The sequence below is a fragment of the Patella vulgata genome, chromosome 5, assembly GCF_932274485.2.
Source record: "Patella vulgata chromosome 5, xgPatVulg1.2, whole genome shotgun sequence".
Lineage (NCBI taxonomy): Eukaryota > Metazoa > Mollusca > Gastropoda > Patellidae > Patella > Patella vulgata.
Window position 1 is genome coordinate 33,230,494 of NC_065883.2, and position 14,964 is coordinate 33,245,457.

At 35.3% G+C, this 14,964-nt stretch overlaps 1 protein-coding gene across 1 annotated transcript; it reads right to left on the reverse strand.

The window, feature by feature from the left end:
• Positions 1–1,142: 1,142 nt before the first annotated feature.
• LOC126821782 (transmembrane protein 179) lies at positions 1,143–10,917 on the reverse strand. The gene is made up of 4 exons (XM_050550283.2): positions 10,542–10,917; positions 8,090–8,227; positions 7,397–7,484; positions 1,143–5,463 (listed from the first exon to the last, which is right to left on the reverse strand). Exons 1-4 carry the CDS (start codon positions 10,841–10,843, stop codon positions 5,290–5,292), a joined length of 702 nt encoding a protein of 233 aa, XP_050406240.1. The 5' UTR covers positions 10,844–10,917; the 3' UTR covers positions 1,143–5,289.
• Between the last annotated feature and the right edge of the window lie 4,047 nt (positions 10,918–14,964).

Below are 14,964 nucleotides of genomic sequence, written 5' to 3' on the forward strand. Positions count from 1 at the left end.
ATGTCCTGTCAATAAATAAATAAAAGACATCGCTTTAAAATGGTACCGGTATTTGGAACTTGTTCCTTGTGAAAAGTCCTGTATTTTTTCTATGTTTTTAAAAATAAATCAAGAGCGGAAATGAATGATATTGCGGACTTCCAATCATCCAGTCACATTTTCAATCTTTCCACTTTATCTGTAAATACCAGTATATGAAATATACATGGAATATACAGCGGTAAATAGTGCTTTTTGTAACAGTGTATTAGTAATGGAATGGGATTTAACGTCTGTCAACACACACTGTGAATAGTTATTTAAAGTTGGGTTCCCAGAAAAGTATTTATTGGGTGGTTATTTCCAATAAAAGTATGGTAATTTTGGTATATATGGAAAGTAGAGATATCCAATCTTACTAGAAAAATAATGGATTCCCAGAAAATCACTCATGGAGCGTATACAGGACAAAAATGTAAGGGTTCCCCTAATCAACGGCCCGACTATTAGGAATTTCTGCACGCGTGATGTCAAAGGTCATATGCAAACATTGAGCGCTTGATGTACAAGTTGATAAACTTTATGAAGAGTTAGACGTACAACACTTTCTGCGATAAAAATGACGGAAAAAGACGCGGGTAGTGGATAATCCGAGAATTTAATTAGGATTCGATATTTGTAATAAATAGTAAGCGATTAAAGACAACATCGTCTTATTTATGCAATGAATTCTCCTTTGACTTCCAAGAGAGGTAAGTCACGTGACGTAAACATGGCCTGGTTTGATCAAATTTTTATAGCAGGACATTCCTTCGCAAATTACAATGTTTGAGAAGGATTTGAAGCAAAGTTATGACAAATTAATTAGTTTGAATATGTTTTTAGTCCATATATACCATTAAATCACCCAGTTTGTACGCGGGAACCCATCTTTAATGCTAGAGAGAAGATTTTGATCGACAGTGAGGTTGCTGCCTACTAGTACTGGTTCCTACATCTCTTTGATTTGATAACCTCTGTCAACACACACTGAGAATAGTTATTTAATGCTAGAGAGAAGAAGAATTTTCATCGACACTGAGGTTTCTGCCTAAATCTCTTTGATTTCCAAGGGTATACAGATCTCGCTGAATTTCAAATGTACCATATTTGAATAATTTTAAAACAATTTATATTTTTTTTTATTCAACTTTACAGAATAAAATGTATAATTAACACATCTGAAGACATTCAAATCTGGCAATTGTGTCCTTTTAAACAGGAATGGAATGCCTTGATAAAATCAACTCAATATTTTATATAGGAAGTAAACATTATTATACTATATTGTAATACACATCTGTTAGGATAATATGTGATTATAATTATAGAATGAAATCAGACATGGATCGTTTGGCTGAATATAAATTACCAGGAAACAAATATACGCCTACATGCAGATTGTGAAGGGAATAAACAAAGACATGTATGTTATTGTATTATTCAATGTAGCAGGAACTCAATTTCAGATATATTGAAGTTTTGAGTATTTTCAAGGTTCCACTGACATGGACAATAACTGTATGAAAAACCTGTTCATTACTCTGCTTTTCAATCAGTAGCATTAGTCGACCAACCTACCATATTTTTAAAAAATATCCCACATAACTCTCTATAATATGAATTTTTGTTACTCAGATGAATTTGAATGGAGTTTGTCTTTATGATTAGCTGAAAAATCTCACCAAATCATTGAAAGAAAAACCATACAAAGAACCCTTGTACAGGTGTGACCACAATACAATAGACCTACTCCCACATGAAATATATACCAAAAAATATATACATAATACACATGAAATATACATAATACACTCGAAATATACATAATATACAAGAAATATATACTGAATTTAATACCATTAAATGAAAAAACACATAAATGCCTGTTAAAGTATTATTTTACTGACACTAGTATAGTTTGATTGGTGAAAATTCATAAGGAAAATATACATAATAGACATGTAACAGCAGGCCCATAGCTACGCGGGGGGAGGGGGGGGAGAGATTGGTTGGGTGCCCACAACCTGATCAGAGAGAGAGAGATTTGACACATACTAGGTCATTTCGGGACTAACATATGGTTCAATTTTATTTCAATATTTCACTTTCGCTTAGGGGTCTTTAGCAGTGGGAGGAAACCGGAGGACCCGGAGAAAACCCACAAAGTTGGACAGGCGATCATACTCCTTGTCACTACAACCGGGGAATCAAAACCACGCCAGTTGACTCAATGCCAGACCTTATGATACAGCGCGCGCACATGGTAACTATTCGGCCATCGCCACACCCCCCCCCCCCCAAACTTGATTAAAGGGGCGCCCAAAACGTCATGATCTGTGGGGTGCCTTATCCCGGAGGGGCACCCAAAATGACATGAGTGGTGGTGCACCTTATAATGACAATATATGATTGTCGGGCCGCACATAATGCCGAGTGAGATTAATTGGCGCCCACGACTTGATCAATGGGGGTGCCCAAAACAACATGATTGGTGGGGTGCCTTAACACGGAGGGGCACCTATAATGCCGAGATCGGTGGGCTGTCCACAACGAGATCATGGGCGCCTGTGCATAATATAATTGGCGGGGCACCCATAATAGTATCTTGTTTCTACACATTATATACATGAGAAAAGGAATAAAATACAAAAATATAAATGGATGGTTGCCAGACAATAAAATATATACGCCCACAGCAGCTAAGTTAACCCAGCAGTTCACAAAGGTTGCCACATTTCTACTCTTTTGTAGCTTAATGGGAGAATTTACAAGACAAGTAATCTGACAGTAATTATAAAAAAAATCCATAGGTACTTTGTCTCATGATTATAAACACTGTATAAATAATAATATTAGAGCATCCACAATCTATTTCAGATATGGACGGACAGACAGGGATAATGATCATATAGGTATATAAAAATCATACATAATTCCACATCTACTTTAGTATTAAGATTTCTAATATACCAACATTCAGGGCAACAATTATCCATCAAGTGTCAGAAATGAGAAAAGTAACTCAAACTACATTGCTTCAGATAGCATGTGGCTGCTTCGTGTTGTTCTAAGTTCGCAATGGTAGTCAGTACTTTTTTTTATTTATAATTTCTGAACACTGTATTTCTGGTTGAACTCACCAAACTTCTTTTATACAAATTAATTCACTTCTTAAACATACATTATGCAAGAGCTAAATCTGCCTATTGTAAGTCTTTATTTAGGCTTCAGATGTTATAGAAATTATCAATTAGACCTTTCTTTACTTGACAAGCTCAAAATCAACTATGTAGACCCTCGGATGGCTTGGATTTAAACAGTCGTCCATTTAAAATTAAATCAAGAAATGACCGAATAAGCTAACATTTACTGTTAGTCACTGACGTCTGGTGATGAAAGGCCTACCAAGCGAGGGTAACATATCCATTGAGTATGTTACTGGATAATCGAGAATATGTGGGTGGAGTTATCGTCTGTCAATCAAACGATCGGCAATTCTCGTAGACGGTGCGGACACAGTTAATGCCTATTTCTAGTCCAAACTTCCAACAGTAACAACTCTGTTCAGAACAAAGTAATTTGACTGAAATGTTCAATATTTTATATTTTTATCATCTATTTTTGCATTATTATAGCCAGAATGGCCATCTCTTTATTAAACTGTTAACTAATGTATCTTTAATGCAATTTTCAGTTCTTTACAGGAGAAGGTGCCAAATGACAGAAAACATTTATAAAGTTAAATAACATTTTTTCTTCTTTCTAAATAGAATAGATAAAATTCATTATGTTAAGCATCACATCTTGATCAGTTCCAAACATACATACACTTTATAACAATTTCGAACGCAATATATTATAATATCTGGTCTTGTAAGCCCACATTAAAACAATACTAGAGCCTAGAGGTAGTATGACAAATCGAATATGTTAATAGTACTAGCCAATTATTGCTTTATAAAGATGAATTGTGTAGAGTATTATTAAGACTATAACAAGACTAGTGATATATAATTCATATCAAATCTATGCTACTTATCAAAACCCAACCCAAACCTGTAATAATATTTTCATTTTAAGTCGGGGACCAATTCCATATATTCTATATCTTGAGAATCCAGTAAAAAGATGTTAGCTACATGTACATGAATTTCATTCACACAACAGCACCTCTCACAGATGCTCCTAGTTGACAAGTGTTAATATGTGGGAACGATCTGTGCATGCACATATGTTAAGGCCAAGTCATGTGTTAAGCAGATTGTTTTTCGCCCAAGCCCTAAAGTTACTATAAAATTGATGATTATTTAAAAAACGTATAACAGATGCATGTAAAGTCTACATTAATGATTACAAAAATCTGTGAGTAATTTATTAAGGGTCAATAACATTTCTGTATTCCACCAATGTCCAATTTTGATAGAGTTTTAAAAAAAATCATGAAATGCCTTTCTAAAAAAAGTGTGTTAATCAAAAATATTACCAGTACTGGTACACAAATCTATATATTACAGAACAGATTTATCTCCCTTTTCAAATTTTGACTAAAACAGAAATATCAATAAATTGCAAGAGAGAATTAACCCCATAGCACTTGAGACAAGTAAATATAGACTACCCTCGTTCTCTGAAAAAATTTGTAGCTCATTTCCGAAACCAGCAGAAACTACTATCTAGAAAGTCAAAGAACTAGAATACAGTCCTTAAAGGAGCTAAATCTCTATTCTCTGGCACATAGAAATGGACACAAATGGGTCGCAACGCATATAATAATGTAATATGGATGTATATAAACTGATTTACAATCCATCATTTCTGTTTTTACTGTAATCAGTAATTTTCGTTCGGTGAAATACACAAAGAGTCCAAATTGAATGGCAGTCTTTGACGTCTGGTTATTCCAGTATTCTTCTGTGGGGTATGTTAAGCCTCGTTCAACGAGTCACTTCAATACAAATGGTGCCCAAAAGCATTCTGCCATGCGATTCGTGTGACAATTTTTAAATTTTCATTTTATCTTAAATATTGAATATCAGAAGCCCATCTTTTCTCGGTAAGATAACAGCATCAATATTGATTTAAAATGACCAATAAGTCCTGTTTGCAATGTCGAAGACTATGGATGATATTGAGTTACAGACTTGCCTCCTTTAAATGGTTTAAAGCTACTCATGTGACTCGGATGATTTGTGGTGCGCAAGCTGTAGAGGGAGCAGTAGTTTCAAGTGGTCCAAGTGCTAAAGGGTTAATTTGTTAATTACAAAATGATCAAGTAGATAAGTCTCCTGAATAAGATGAAGAATGACCCACTCTCTGTAATAATCGCTGTCTCTGATGGTTCACACTTTTCAAAAATGCTTCTTGTTTATGGTAGCGGTATAATTTAATGATTGACAACAATGTTAGAACTACCCAACACATCCATAAACCCCATATTCCAAACTGTAATAGATAAAATTAAATATATTACATAAGACGTTAGTATGAATCAATAGAGTTTTAATGTTTTCCTTGACAATCATAACTAGTCTCTCCAACACACAGAAGACAAATTGTAATTTGACTAGTACTTTTTATTTATCAAATACTATATTTATTCAATTCCCATTCCACATTATAAAAGTTTTAGATTGTGCATATTTTAAAAAAGTCACTTTTGCGATTTTGGTGTTTATTTCAAACTATCTTTGCATGATTTTTTGGTTTATTTGTCTTAGAGGTATATTAGAATGATTGATGGGAAGTAAATAAAAATACAGATTGCAAAAATGTTATTGTGAGTCCTATCCAATGTCCATACTGCCCTGGTGTTAGATGTGTTACAGCGGTAGAGTGCTCCACACGACAAACAAATGCAAGAGATAAGCGTGGCTCTGCTCCTGGGGGTCGGGCATGCACCAAAAACAACAGGGATCATCCTTAGGGTATAAGGAATAAGTATGTAAAGTTTCAAGATGATCAGTTAAGAATTGCGGCCTGTAGGCGAACCACAGATACACACATACAGGGGCGACAGCAATATATGCCCACATTATGAATGTGGACGTATGAAAATTACTTTTTTATACACCCACATTTTCATGTGGACGTAAATTGTCGTCGCCCCTGTCCGTCCGTCCACAATTGTTTGTGGACACTCTACAGTTCACAATTTTTATCTGATTTCAACGAAACTTGAAATATAGGTTTATCTCTCTAAGATCTCGATTTGTTTCGATATTGGCATGTATCGGACCGTAACTTCATGGATTTTAATGTGGATGTATATTGTCGTCGCCCCTGTCTGTCCGTTCATAATTGTTTGTGGACACTCTACAGGTCACAATTTTTATCCGATTTCAACGAAACTTGAAATACAGGTTTATCTCTCTAAGATCTTGGTTCCTTTCAATATTGGCATGTATTGGACCGTAACTTCATGGATTATGGCCCCTGATTGTGCGAAAAATCACAATTTTTAGCTGATTTTGTTGAAATTTGAAATGCATGTTTATAACCCAAAGATCTTGGTTCCTTTTGATATTCGCACATATTGGATCGTAACTTCCAGAATTATGGCCCCTGATTGTATGGAAAATCGCGTTTTAGCTTGTGGTCCCTCAAGAGGTCACAATTATTATCCGATTTAAAAAAAACGTTCGAATATGTCACCATTACACCATTATTGTTGGTTGAGTTCGAATTTCATGAAAATCGAACCAAAACTGCCAGACAAAACGGCCGCCCCTCTACTCAAATAGTGTAAACATCTGGTATATCAAGGTTGTGGAGCTTCTAGAGGTTAAAATTTTGATCCGATTTTAATGAAACTTGAAATGCATGTTGATAACCCAAAGATCTTGGTTCCCGTACCTTCCTGAATTATGGCCCTTGATGTTACGAAAAATCGCTTTTTGTTTAGCTTGTTCTGTATCCATCATTTGAAAAATGTGGGCATATCCTGCCTGGTGGCCGCTGTTTTAATCCAGCCGGGGATCAATCATTAAACTGGTTTTGCCTGACTAATTTCAAATCAACCTGAGTTTGCACTAAAAGATAGTCAGTTGGGGTGCAGAATTGGCATGTATGATTGTAGTGAATTTTTGGAGTACAACTTTTTAAATACAGTGTCAATGATAATTGGGGGAAATATCTACTAAGGTAAGGCTTTTTATTATATATTATGAATATGATGCAAAGTGAGGGGCAGAGTCACAAGCATCCATTTACGGGGGGGCATCCATAAGAAAGAACAGAGTAGACTAGATCAAGTGTTTACTTCCAGGAGATCTCATTTGTGGCACCAAAATTAATCAATATTGATGATATATTTATTTCATCTCGTTTTACATTGTCAAAATATTTAAACATTGTTTATAATAATCAACTTATTTACCTGAGCTATCTGAAATTCCATGTAATAATTCGAACTGTCTATATTAAGATTTTTGGGTAAAAATGTTGTATAATCACCCATTTCACACCTACAAGATAAACAAGCAACTTATTTGTAAATCTTTGTAAAATTGTATACATGTAGTTGACTTCCACAACCAAAATACATTTCAATATATCATGTACATGTACCCGGACAGACAAGGGTGATGATGACATAATTATTTAAATTTGCTTCTCGTTTCTGTTGAACTGTTCTTTTGAAAATGTTAAACTTTATTTGACGAAACCAGTCAGGACTGTGGACATTTATGGTGGTTTTAAATGGCACTTTTATATTTTTACACTCTACGCATCGAGTCAAGTTTTGTGATTTCGACCCCAGTATTGTATACATAGAGTGGTTTTCTCTGGTCGTCTATTTGTCTTCTACTTTTAAAAACTCAAGAACACAACCTGACTTATTAAAATAAAGATTATTTTTTAAAACAATATTGTTATTCAGGATATCTGAATCGAATTGGGGAATAGGCTTAGCCTGCATGTATTAAACCCTCTCCCTAAAAATATATCATTAGTCCTGAAATGATCTAGTGTGGGTTGAGTGGAAATTAAATCCCATTTCTCTCTTTCTCAATGGTTATGTATTTCGAAATTGGCCTGTAAAGAAATTCATCTTGAATATGATACACACCTATCTATTCCTGACAGTTTATCTGTAACTAAACTACACCATACAGCAAATCCACCACTAATTGTTAAAGCTGTAGAAAATAGACAAATAGTCACTAAAACACTGACTATGAATGTCATAAATGCATCCAGCCATGAACTGAAAGTGAAAGAAAATGAAATTAAGAAAAACTTAAAGAAATATGAAACCAGCGGCTGCCAGGCAGGATACGTCCACATTTTCGAGAGATGGATAGAGAACAAGCTAACAAGAAAGTGATTTTTCCTACTATCAAGGGCCATAATTCAGGAAATTACAATTCAATATGCCCGAAGATCTTTGTGTTATAAACTTACATTTCAAGTTTCAACAAAATCGGATAAAAATTGTGACCTCTATAGGGTTCACAACCTTGATATACCATATTTTTACGCTATTTGAGAACAAACGGCGGAAATTTTGTCAATTTTGGGTTGATTTCACGAAATTCGAATTCAGTCGTCCTTAGGGTGTAACAGTGATTTAATAATACAGTTTTTTAAATCGGATAAAAATTATGACCTCTATAGGGTCCACAAGCTAAAAATGCGGTTTTTCGTACAATCAGGGGCCATAATTCGGATAAAAATTGTGACCTCTATAGGATCCACAACCTTGATATACCATATTTTTACGCTATTTGAGATCGAACGGCGGCCATTTTGTCTGTCAATTTTGGGCCGATTTTCACGAAATTCGAACTCAGTCGTCCTTAGGGTGTAACGGTGATATAATAATACGTTTTTTTAAATCGAATAAAAATTATGACTTCTATAGGGTCCACAAGCTAAAAACGCGATTTTTCGGACAATCAGGGGCCATAAGTTATGGTCCGAGATGGACGAATATCAAAAGGAACCGAAATCTTTGGGTTATAAACTTACATTTCAAGTTTCAACAAAATCGGATAACCAGCGGCTGCCAGGCAGGATACGCCCACATTTTCGAGAGATAGATAGAGAACAAGCTAACAAGAAAGTGATTTTTCCTACTATCAAGGGCCATAATTCAGGAAATTACAATTCGATATGCGCAAATATCGAAAGGAACTGAATGAACGGCAGCCAATTTGTCTGTCAATTTTGGGCCGATTTTCACGAAATTCGAACTCAGTCGTCCTCAGTGTGTAACGGTGATATAATAATACGTTTTTTTAATTCGGATAAAAATTATGACCTCTATAGGATCCACAAGCTAAAAACGCAATTTTTCGTACAATCAGGGGCCATAATTCAGGAAGTTACGGTCCGATATGTGCAAATATCGAAAGGAACCAAGATCTTTGGGCTATAAACCTATATTTCAAGTTTCAACAAAATCGGATAAAAATTGTGACCTCTATAGGGTCCACAACCTTGATATAACATATTCTTATGCTATTCCAGAAAGAACGGCGGCCATTTTGTCTGTCAATTTTGGGCCGATTTTCACGAAATTCAAACTCAGTCATCCTTAGGGTGTAATGGTGATATAATAATACGTTTTTTTTAAATCGGATAAAAATTATGACCTCTATAGGGTCCACAAGCTAAAAACACGATTTTTGGTACAATCAGGGGCCATAATTCAGGAAGTTACGGTCCGATATTTGCAAATATCGAAAGGAACCGAGATCTTTGGATTATCACGAAATTCGAACTCAGCCAACCTTTGGGTGTAACGGTGATATAATTGAAAGGTTTTTTAAATCGGATAAAAATTATGACCTCTATAGGGTCCACAAGCTAAAAACACGATTTTTGGTACAATCAGGGGCCATAATTCAGGAAGTTACAGTCCGATATGCGCGAATATTGAAAGGAACCGAGATCTTTGGGTTATAAACCTACATTTCAAGTTTCAACAAAATCGGATAAAAATTGTGACCTCTATAGGGTCCACAACCTAAAAACGTGATTTTTCGTACAAAAAGCACAGGGGCCATAATCCATGAAGTTTCAATCCGATACATGCCAATATCAAAAGCAGCTGAGATCTTTTGGAGATAAACCTATATTTCAAGTTTCGTCAAAATCGGATAAGAATTGTGACCTCTAGAGTGTCCACAAACAAATTGTGGACGGACAGGGGCAACGGCATAATACGTCCACATGAAAATGTGGGCGTATAAAAACATCAAAACATTCCATTTTTCAAATGTGCCTCATCTACTTCAAAATTGAGTACTGTACCATAGGGCCTAATAATAGTAGGCCTACACAATTATAAAACCCATCCTACTTGGAGTTTCCGACAATGCACATTCAGAGTTGAGAATAAAGGTAATTTCTCTTAATATCTATATATTATTTTATGTCACTCATGAATCATCATAATCGTCTTACTCTTTATTAGTCTTAGCTACAATCCTGATTGATTAACTTCTTTTTTACGGTACTGGTAATTTAAATTATTTTACAACAGATCTAATTTAATCTATTATTTTCATTATTACCTGTCAGTTCCTTTGAACAAATAAATAGATACCCATATTGTATAACAGAATGATGTCACCATAACAACTACTCCAATAAATACTGAAAAATTGCAGGCACTTGAAGGACCCCAATGTAAGTCAGTTAATTCTATATTAGCCTGTTTACTCTCTGGATGCCATTTGCCTGTTGCATGAAGTAAACAGTGACCGTTGAATTCATGATTGTTTATACTGACAGGCACAAACACAAAAAAAGAAAGAAGAAACGACAAAATGAAGCAGGTAACCTGCGACAATACGATGAGATTGCCAAGTGCCATTTTCTCATTTAAGTTTCACTTTAGGGGGCATTTATTCTCTAACGAAACTTCTTTTACTCGGCCATAACCGGAAGTCATCAGATCATAACAAACTCCCATCATGCATAACGTAAACAAACATGTCAGCTCCCATTCGAGGAACAAATTCTGAGAAAGAAAATGAGACATCAGGAGAATCCAAAGAAAATCCAGGTACTGGCTATGACATCTCTGATAGCATTTTGCACTATGTTTAACAGGCATTTTATAATAATTATATTGTATCCTCATATCTTGTATTTTACGTGTACAAATGGTCAAATTAAATGAATACAAAATTTGAATTATGTAGGCTTAAAGACAGTGTTCGGATACTGGATGCAGTGGTAGCAATGTCATGAAACAAACAATAAACAAAATATAATTTGATACTTTTTATTATAAATTAAACAACAATGGATTCTGGAATTGTGACACGTGCCTTAATTTCTCAAATGATTGATTTGTCCGAAAAAAAATAGAAATCTACTGTCTGAGTCTTGGTAAAATTTAAACGGATTTCTTCGATTATGAACAAACTACTTAACTTTGGTTATTATAAACTTACCTGTGTGTTTGTAATGAACTCCCGTTCGATAAAATCCATTGCACAACTAATTATCACAACGATGAAAACAAGTTCTCTCTTGAAAAATTGAAATATCACAAACTTTGCCCAGAGAAAAATACCAATATGGAAGATGGTCACGTCACTCTGCGGAAGATATCATTTCGTATTAGGGGTGACAGCATAGGAAATTCAAGTACAATTACGACAAGAATCCATGACCACTCGGACCAAAGACCACTCGGTTCAAGACCAGTCGGACCAACTGATAGACCACTCAGCTCAAACAAATAGACTACTCGGACCATACAAAAAGACTATTCGGACCCAACAGAAAGACGACTCGGACCAATAATAAAGTGTTGTTTTAATAAATTGATAATTGCGTTTGTTTTAATATGATTACTCTAACCAATAATAAAGTGCTATTTTAATAAATTGATAATTGTGTTTATTTTAATATGACTACTCGAACCAATAATAAAGTGTTATTTGAATAAATTGCTAATTGAGTGTGTTTTAATATGACTACTCGAACTAATAATAACGTGTTGTTTGAATAAATTGATAATTGTATTCCAAATCGCAAAATATCGAGAACCACACTTGTAGTCACGTTTAAAAAGGGGCATATAAACGTCCGGTCTTCGTATTATTATGTGCTGTTTATATTAACGCATCAAAGGCGGATAACTTGAAAACGTGTCCCCCCCCCCCCCCATATATAGTAACCCAGGGGTTAGTGGGGTAGAACGAAATGAAACCACTGGGGATACCGCGAATGTGGAAAAAGTAAAATTAGGCTATCAGACAAGAACAGTATACCCGTATATGTAGAAACTGTCAAAAGTCTGGACATACCGAGTCTCATTAGATTGATAATTTTTTTTGGCACCATTATTAATTAATTTTAAAACTAATCGTTGATTTATTTTCCGTACACAAAATTGAACTAAACAACTCTAAATATAAGAATTCCGTATAAGAATTATTTGCTTCTTTGTATTGTGATTTCATAATAAATAAATAGCATATTGTCTAGCCTTATAATATAATTTAATTGGTCCGACTGGTCTTGTTTTGGTCCGACTGGTCTTAGTCCGAGTAGTCTTTGGTCCGAGTGGTCTGGATACCTACGACAATTGGCATTGAGTTTGAGCGTTCGCACACATAACTACCCGCATTCCTGTATTTAGTTACCGTCTTTTACATCCTAGTAAAATCTCTGCAAATTTTATAGCTTTACTTTTTGAAATATTTTGTTCTAATTATTTGATTAGTGACTCGGATGGGATTATTTACTTTTGAACACGCATGCCGCACAAACACAACTATACATTCGTTTTACGGGCTTTATCACACTTCGGTCAAAACTGTCGAATCGAGAATTAATGTTCCGTATCTTACGGGGTCATACGTGCTTAGTAGCATTATATACCCACCCGGGCACCCAATAGACACGCTGATCGCTGCCGTAACACGCTTAAAGATTTTACTGAAGCGGATATTATTCGATCGAAAGAATGTGTATAAAATTAAAAATACACTCAGAGAATTCGGAGGTAAGCTTCATGATCCTTGTTAAATAATTTATAACATAAAGAAGATAGGATATTTATAGTTTATACATGACTTTATTTTTACGAGTATCCGTGCAATCAGTGATATTTTAATTGTGAAGAAAATTTGATAGACTGGCGATCAATGGTTTCCATATGTAATCTCCTATGTAATTGCCTTCAATTGATATTTTTCGTCGGCCAAACCCATATGCGATCAAAATGATCGCGCTGTCAAACTATCTTTCAATGTTAACCAACCCCCGCAACAGGTATATTGGATTCGACCAATACGTCACGAAGACATTGTTGACATCGACTCTGTCGAAATTACAAGTAAATTTTCAAATTTTTCAAGAGAGAACTTGTTCTCATCGTTGTGATAATTAGTTGTGCAATGGATTTTATCGAACGGGAGTTCATTACAAACACACAGGTAAGTTTATAATAACCAAAGTTAAGTAGTTTGTTCATAATCGAAGAAATCCGTTTAAAATTTACGATGGTTCACACAGTAAATCATGAAATTTATACACCAAAGTCTGAAAAGTAGAGTCTCAAACAACAGAATGAATGAACGGGTTATAGACATTTAATATGTCTATGTAAATTTACATATTAAATTAAAGTAGCTAAGTCTTTAACTCAATATCATCCAAAATTTTCAACATTAATTGAAAACACGATTTATTTGTCGGTTTATTAAAGGAGCTATCGCTAATATTTTAATTTTGGACCTAGAAAATGGCACAAATGAGTCGCAACACAAATAATAATGTAATATGAATTTATATAAACTGTCCGTTTTGCCGTGAATTGTCATCAGTTATGTTCGGCGAAATACGCCAGAAGTCTGAACCGCAAGTCAGTTTCTAGCGTCTGCTTATTCCAGTCAACACCGATATCATTTATTGCGCATGCTCTCCAAATAAGAATATGATAATATCACCGTTTGACATGACTTGTGGAATATGTCTAGCCTCATTCTTTGAGCACCTTGTTGCAAATGGTGCTGAAACGCATTATTGGTACACGATTCGTGTACCAATGATAAAATGTTTATTTTGTCTTAAATATTGGATATCAGAAGCCCATCTTTTCCAGGTAAGATCACAACACCAATGCTGATTTAAATTGCAAAACAATTTGTGTTTTCAATGTCGAAGATTTTGGATGATATTGAGTTACGGACTTGATGTTGTCATCTTACCGGGAAAAGATGGCCTTCTGTTATCCAATATTTAAGACAAAATAAACATTTTACACGAATTGTGTACCATAAATTGCCATAATGCGTTTCAGCGCTATGTGTAATAAGGGACTCAAAAAAGGGTGCAGCAGTCGTCGGAAGACAAGGACCAGTAAGTGCCAACACCGTAAGACGTCGTCTAAGAGAAGTAGGACTCCGTGCACGACGACCTTATGTTGGAGCTATCCTCAGGGATCATCACCGTCAGCAGCGTTTGATATGTGCTCAAGGACACCAGACATGGAGAAGAGTAGACTGGCAAAGTGTGCCCTTCAGTGATGGGTCGCTTTCATCTGTATCTGGACATGGCACCGATAGAACATGTTTGGGATGAGATTGGACGCCGTCTGTATCGGAGACCACAGATGCACACCATTGCTGCTTTAGAAGCTGCTCTTGTCCAAGAATGGAACAATTTGCCCCAGGCCTTCTTTCAAACAAATTGGTTAATTCCATGCGACGTCGCTGCACAGCGTGCGTAAGAGCCCGTGTAGGACACGCGCGCTGCTGACATCTGTGTCGTACTTTTGGTTTTGACCCCTCTGACTTTGTACCGTTGATTACAGATTAAACATCCATAAGTGTACAAATGTGTTGTTATTGATGTGTTCCCATTTGAATATTGTTCACAATAAGAAGCAAAATAAATAAGATATGTTTACAGGATCATTTTGTTATACGAAAAACTAAGTGATGCGTTTTCCATGGAGCTCAGTACATGTATATT

Excerpts from the sequence above, each read along its gene's own strand:
- LOC126821782 (XM_050550283.2), bottom strand. The coding sequence starts at position 10,843 with ATGGCACTTGGCAATCTCATCGTATTGTCGCAGGTTACCTGCTTCATT. Across the intron at positions 8,228-10,541 it reads TTGTTCAAAGGAACTGACAG|TTCATGGCTGGATGCATTTA; the intron begins GTAATAATGAAA and ends TTTCACTTTCAG. Across the intron at positions 5,464-7,396 it reads TGGAATTTCAGATAGCTCAG|TTTGGAATATGGGGTTTATG; the intron begins GTAAATAAGTTG and ends TATCTATTACAG.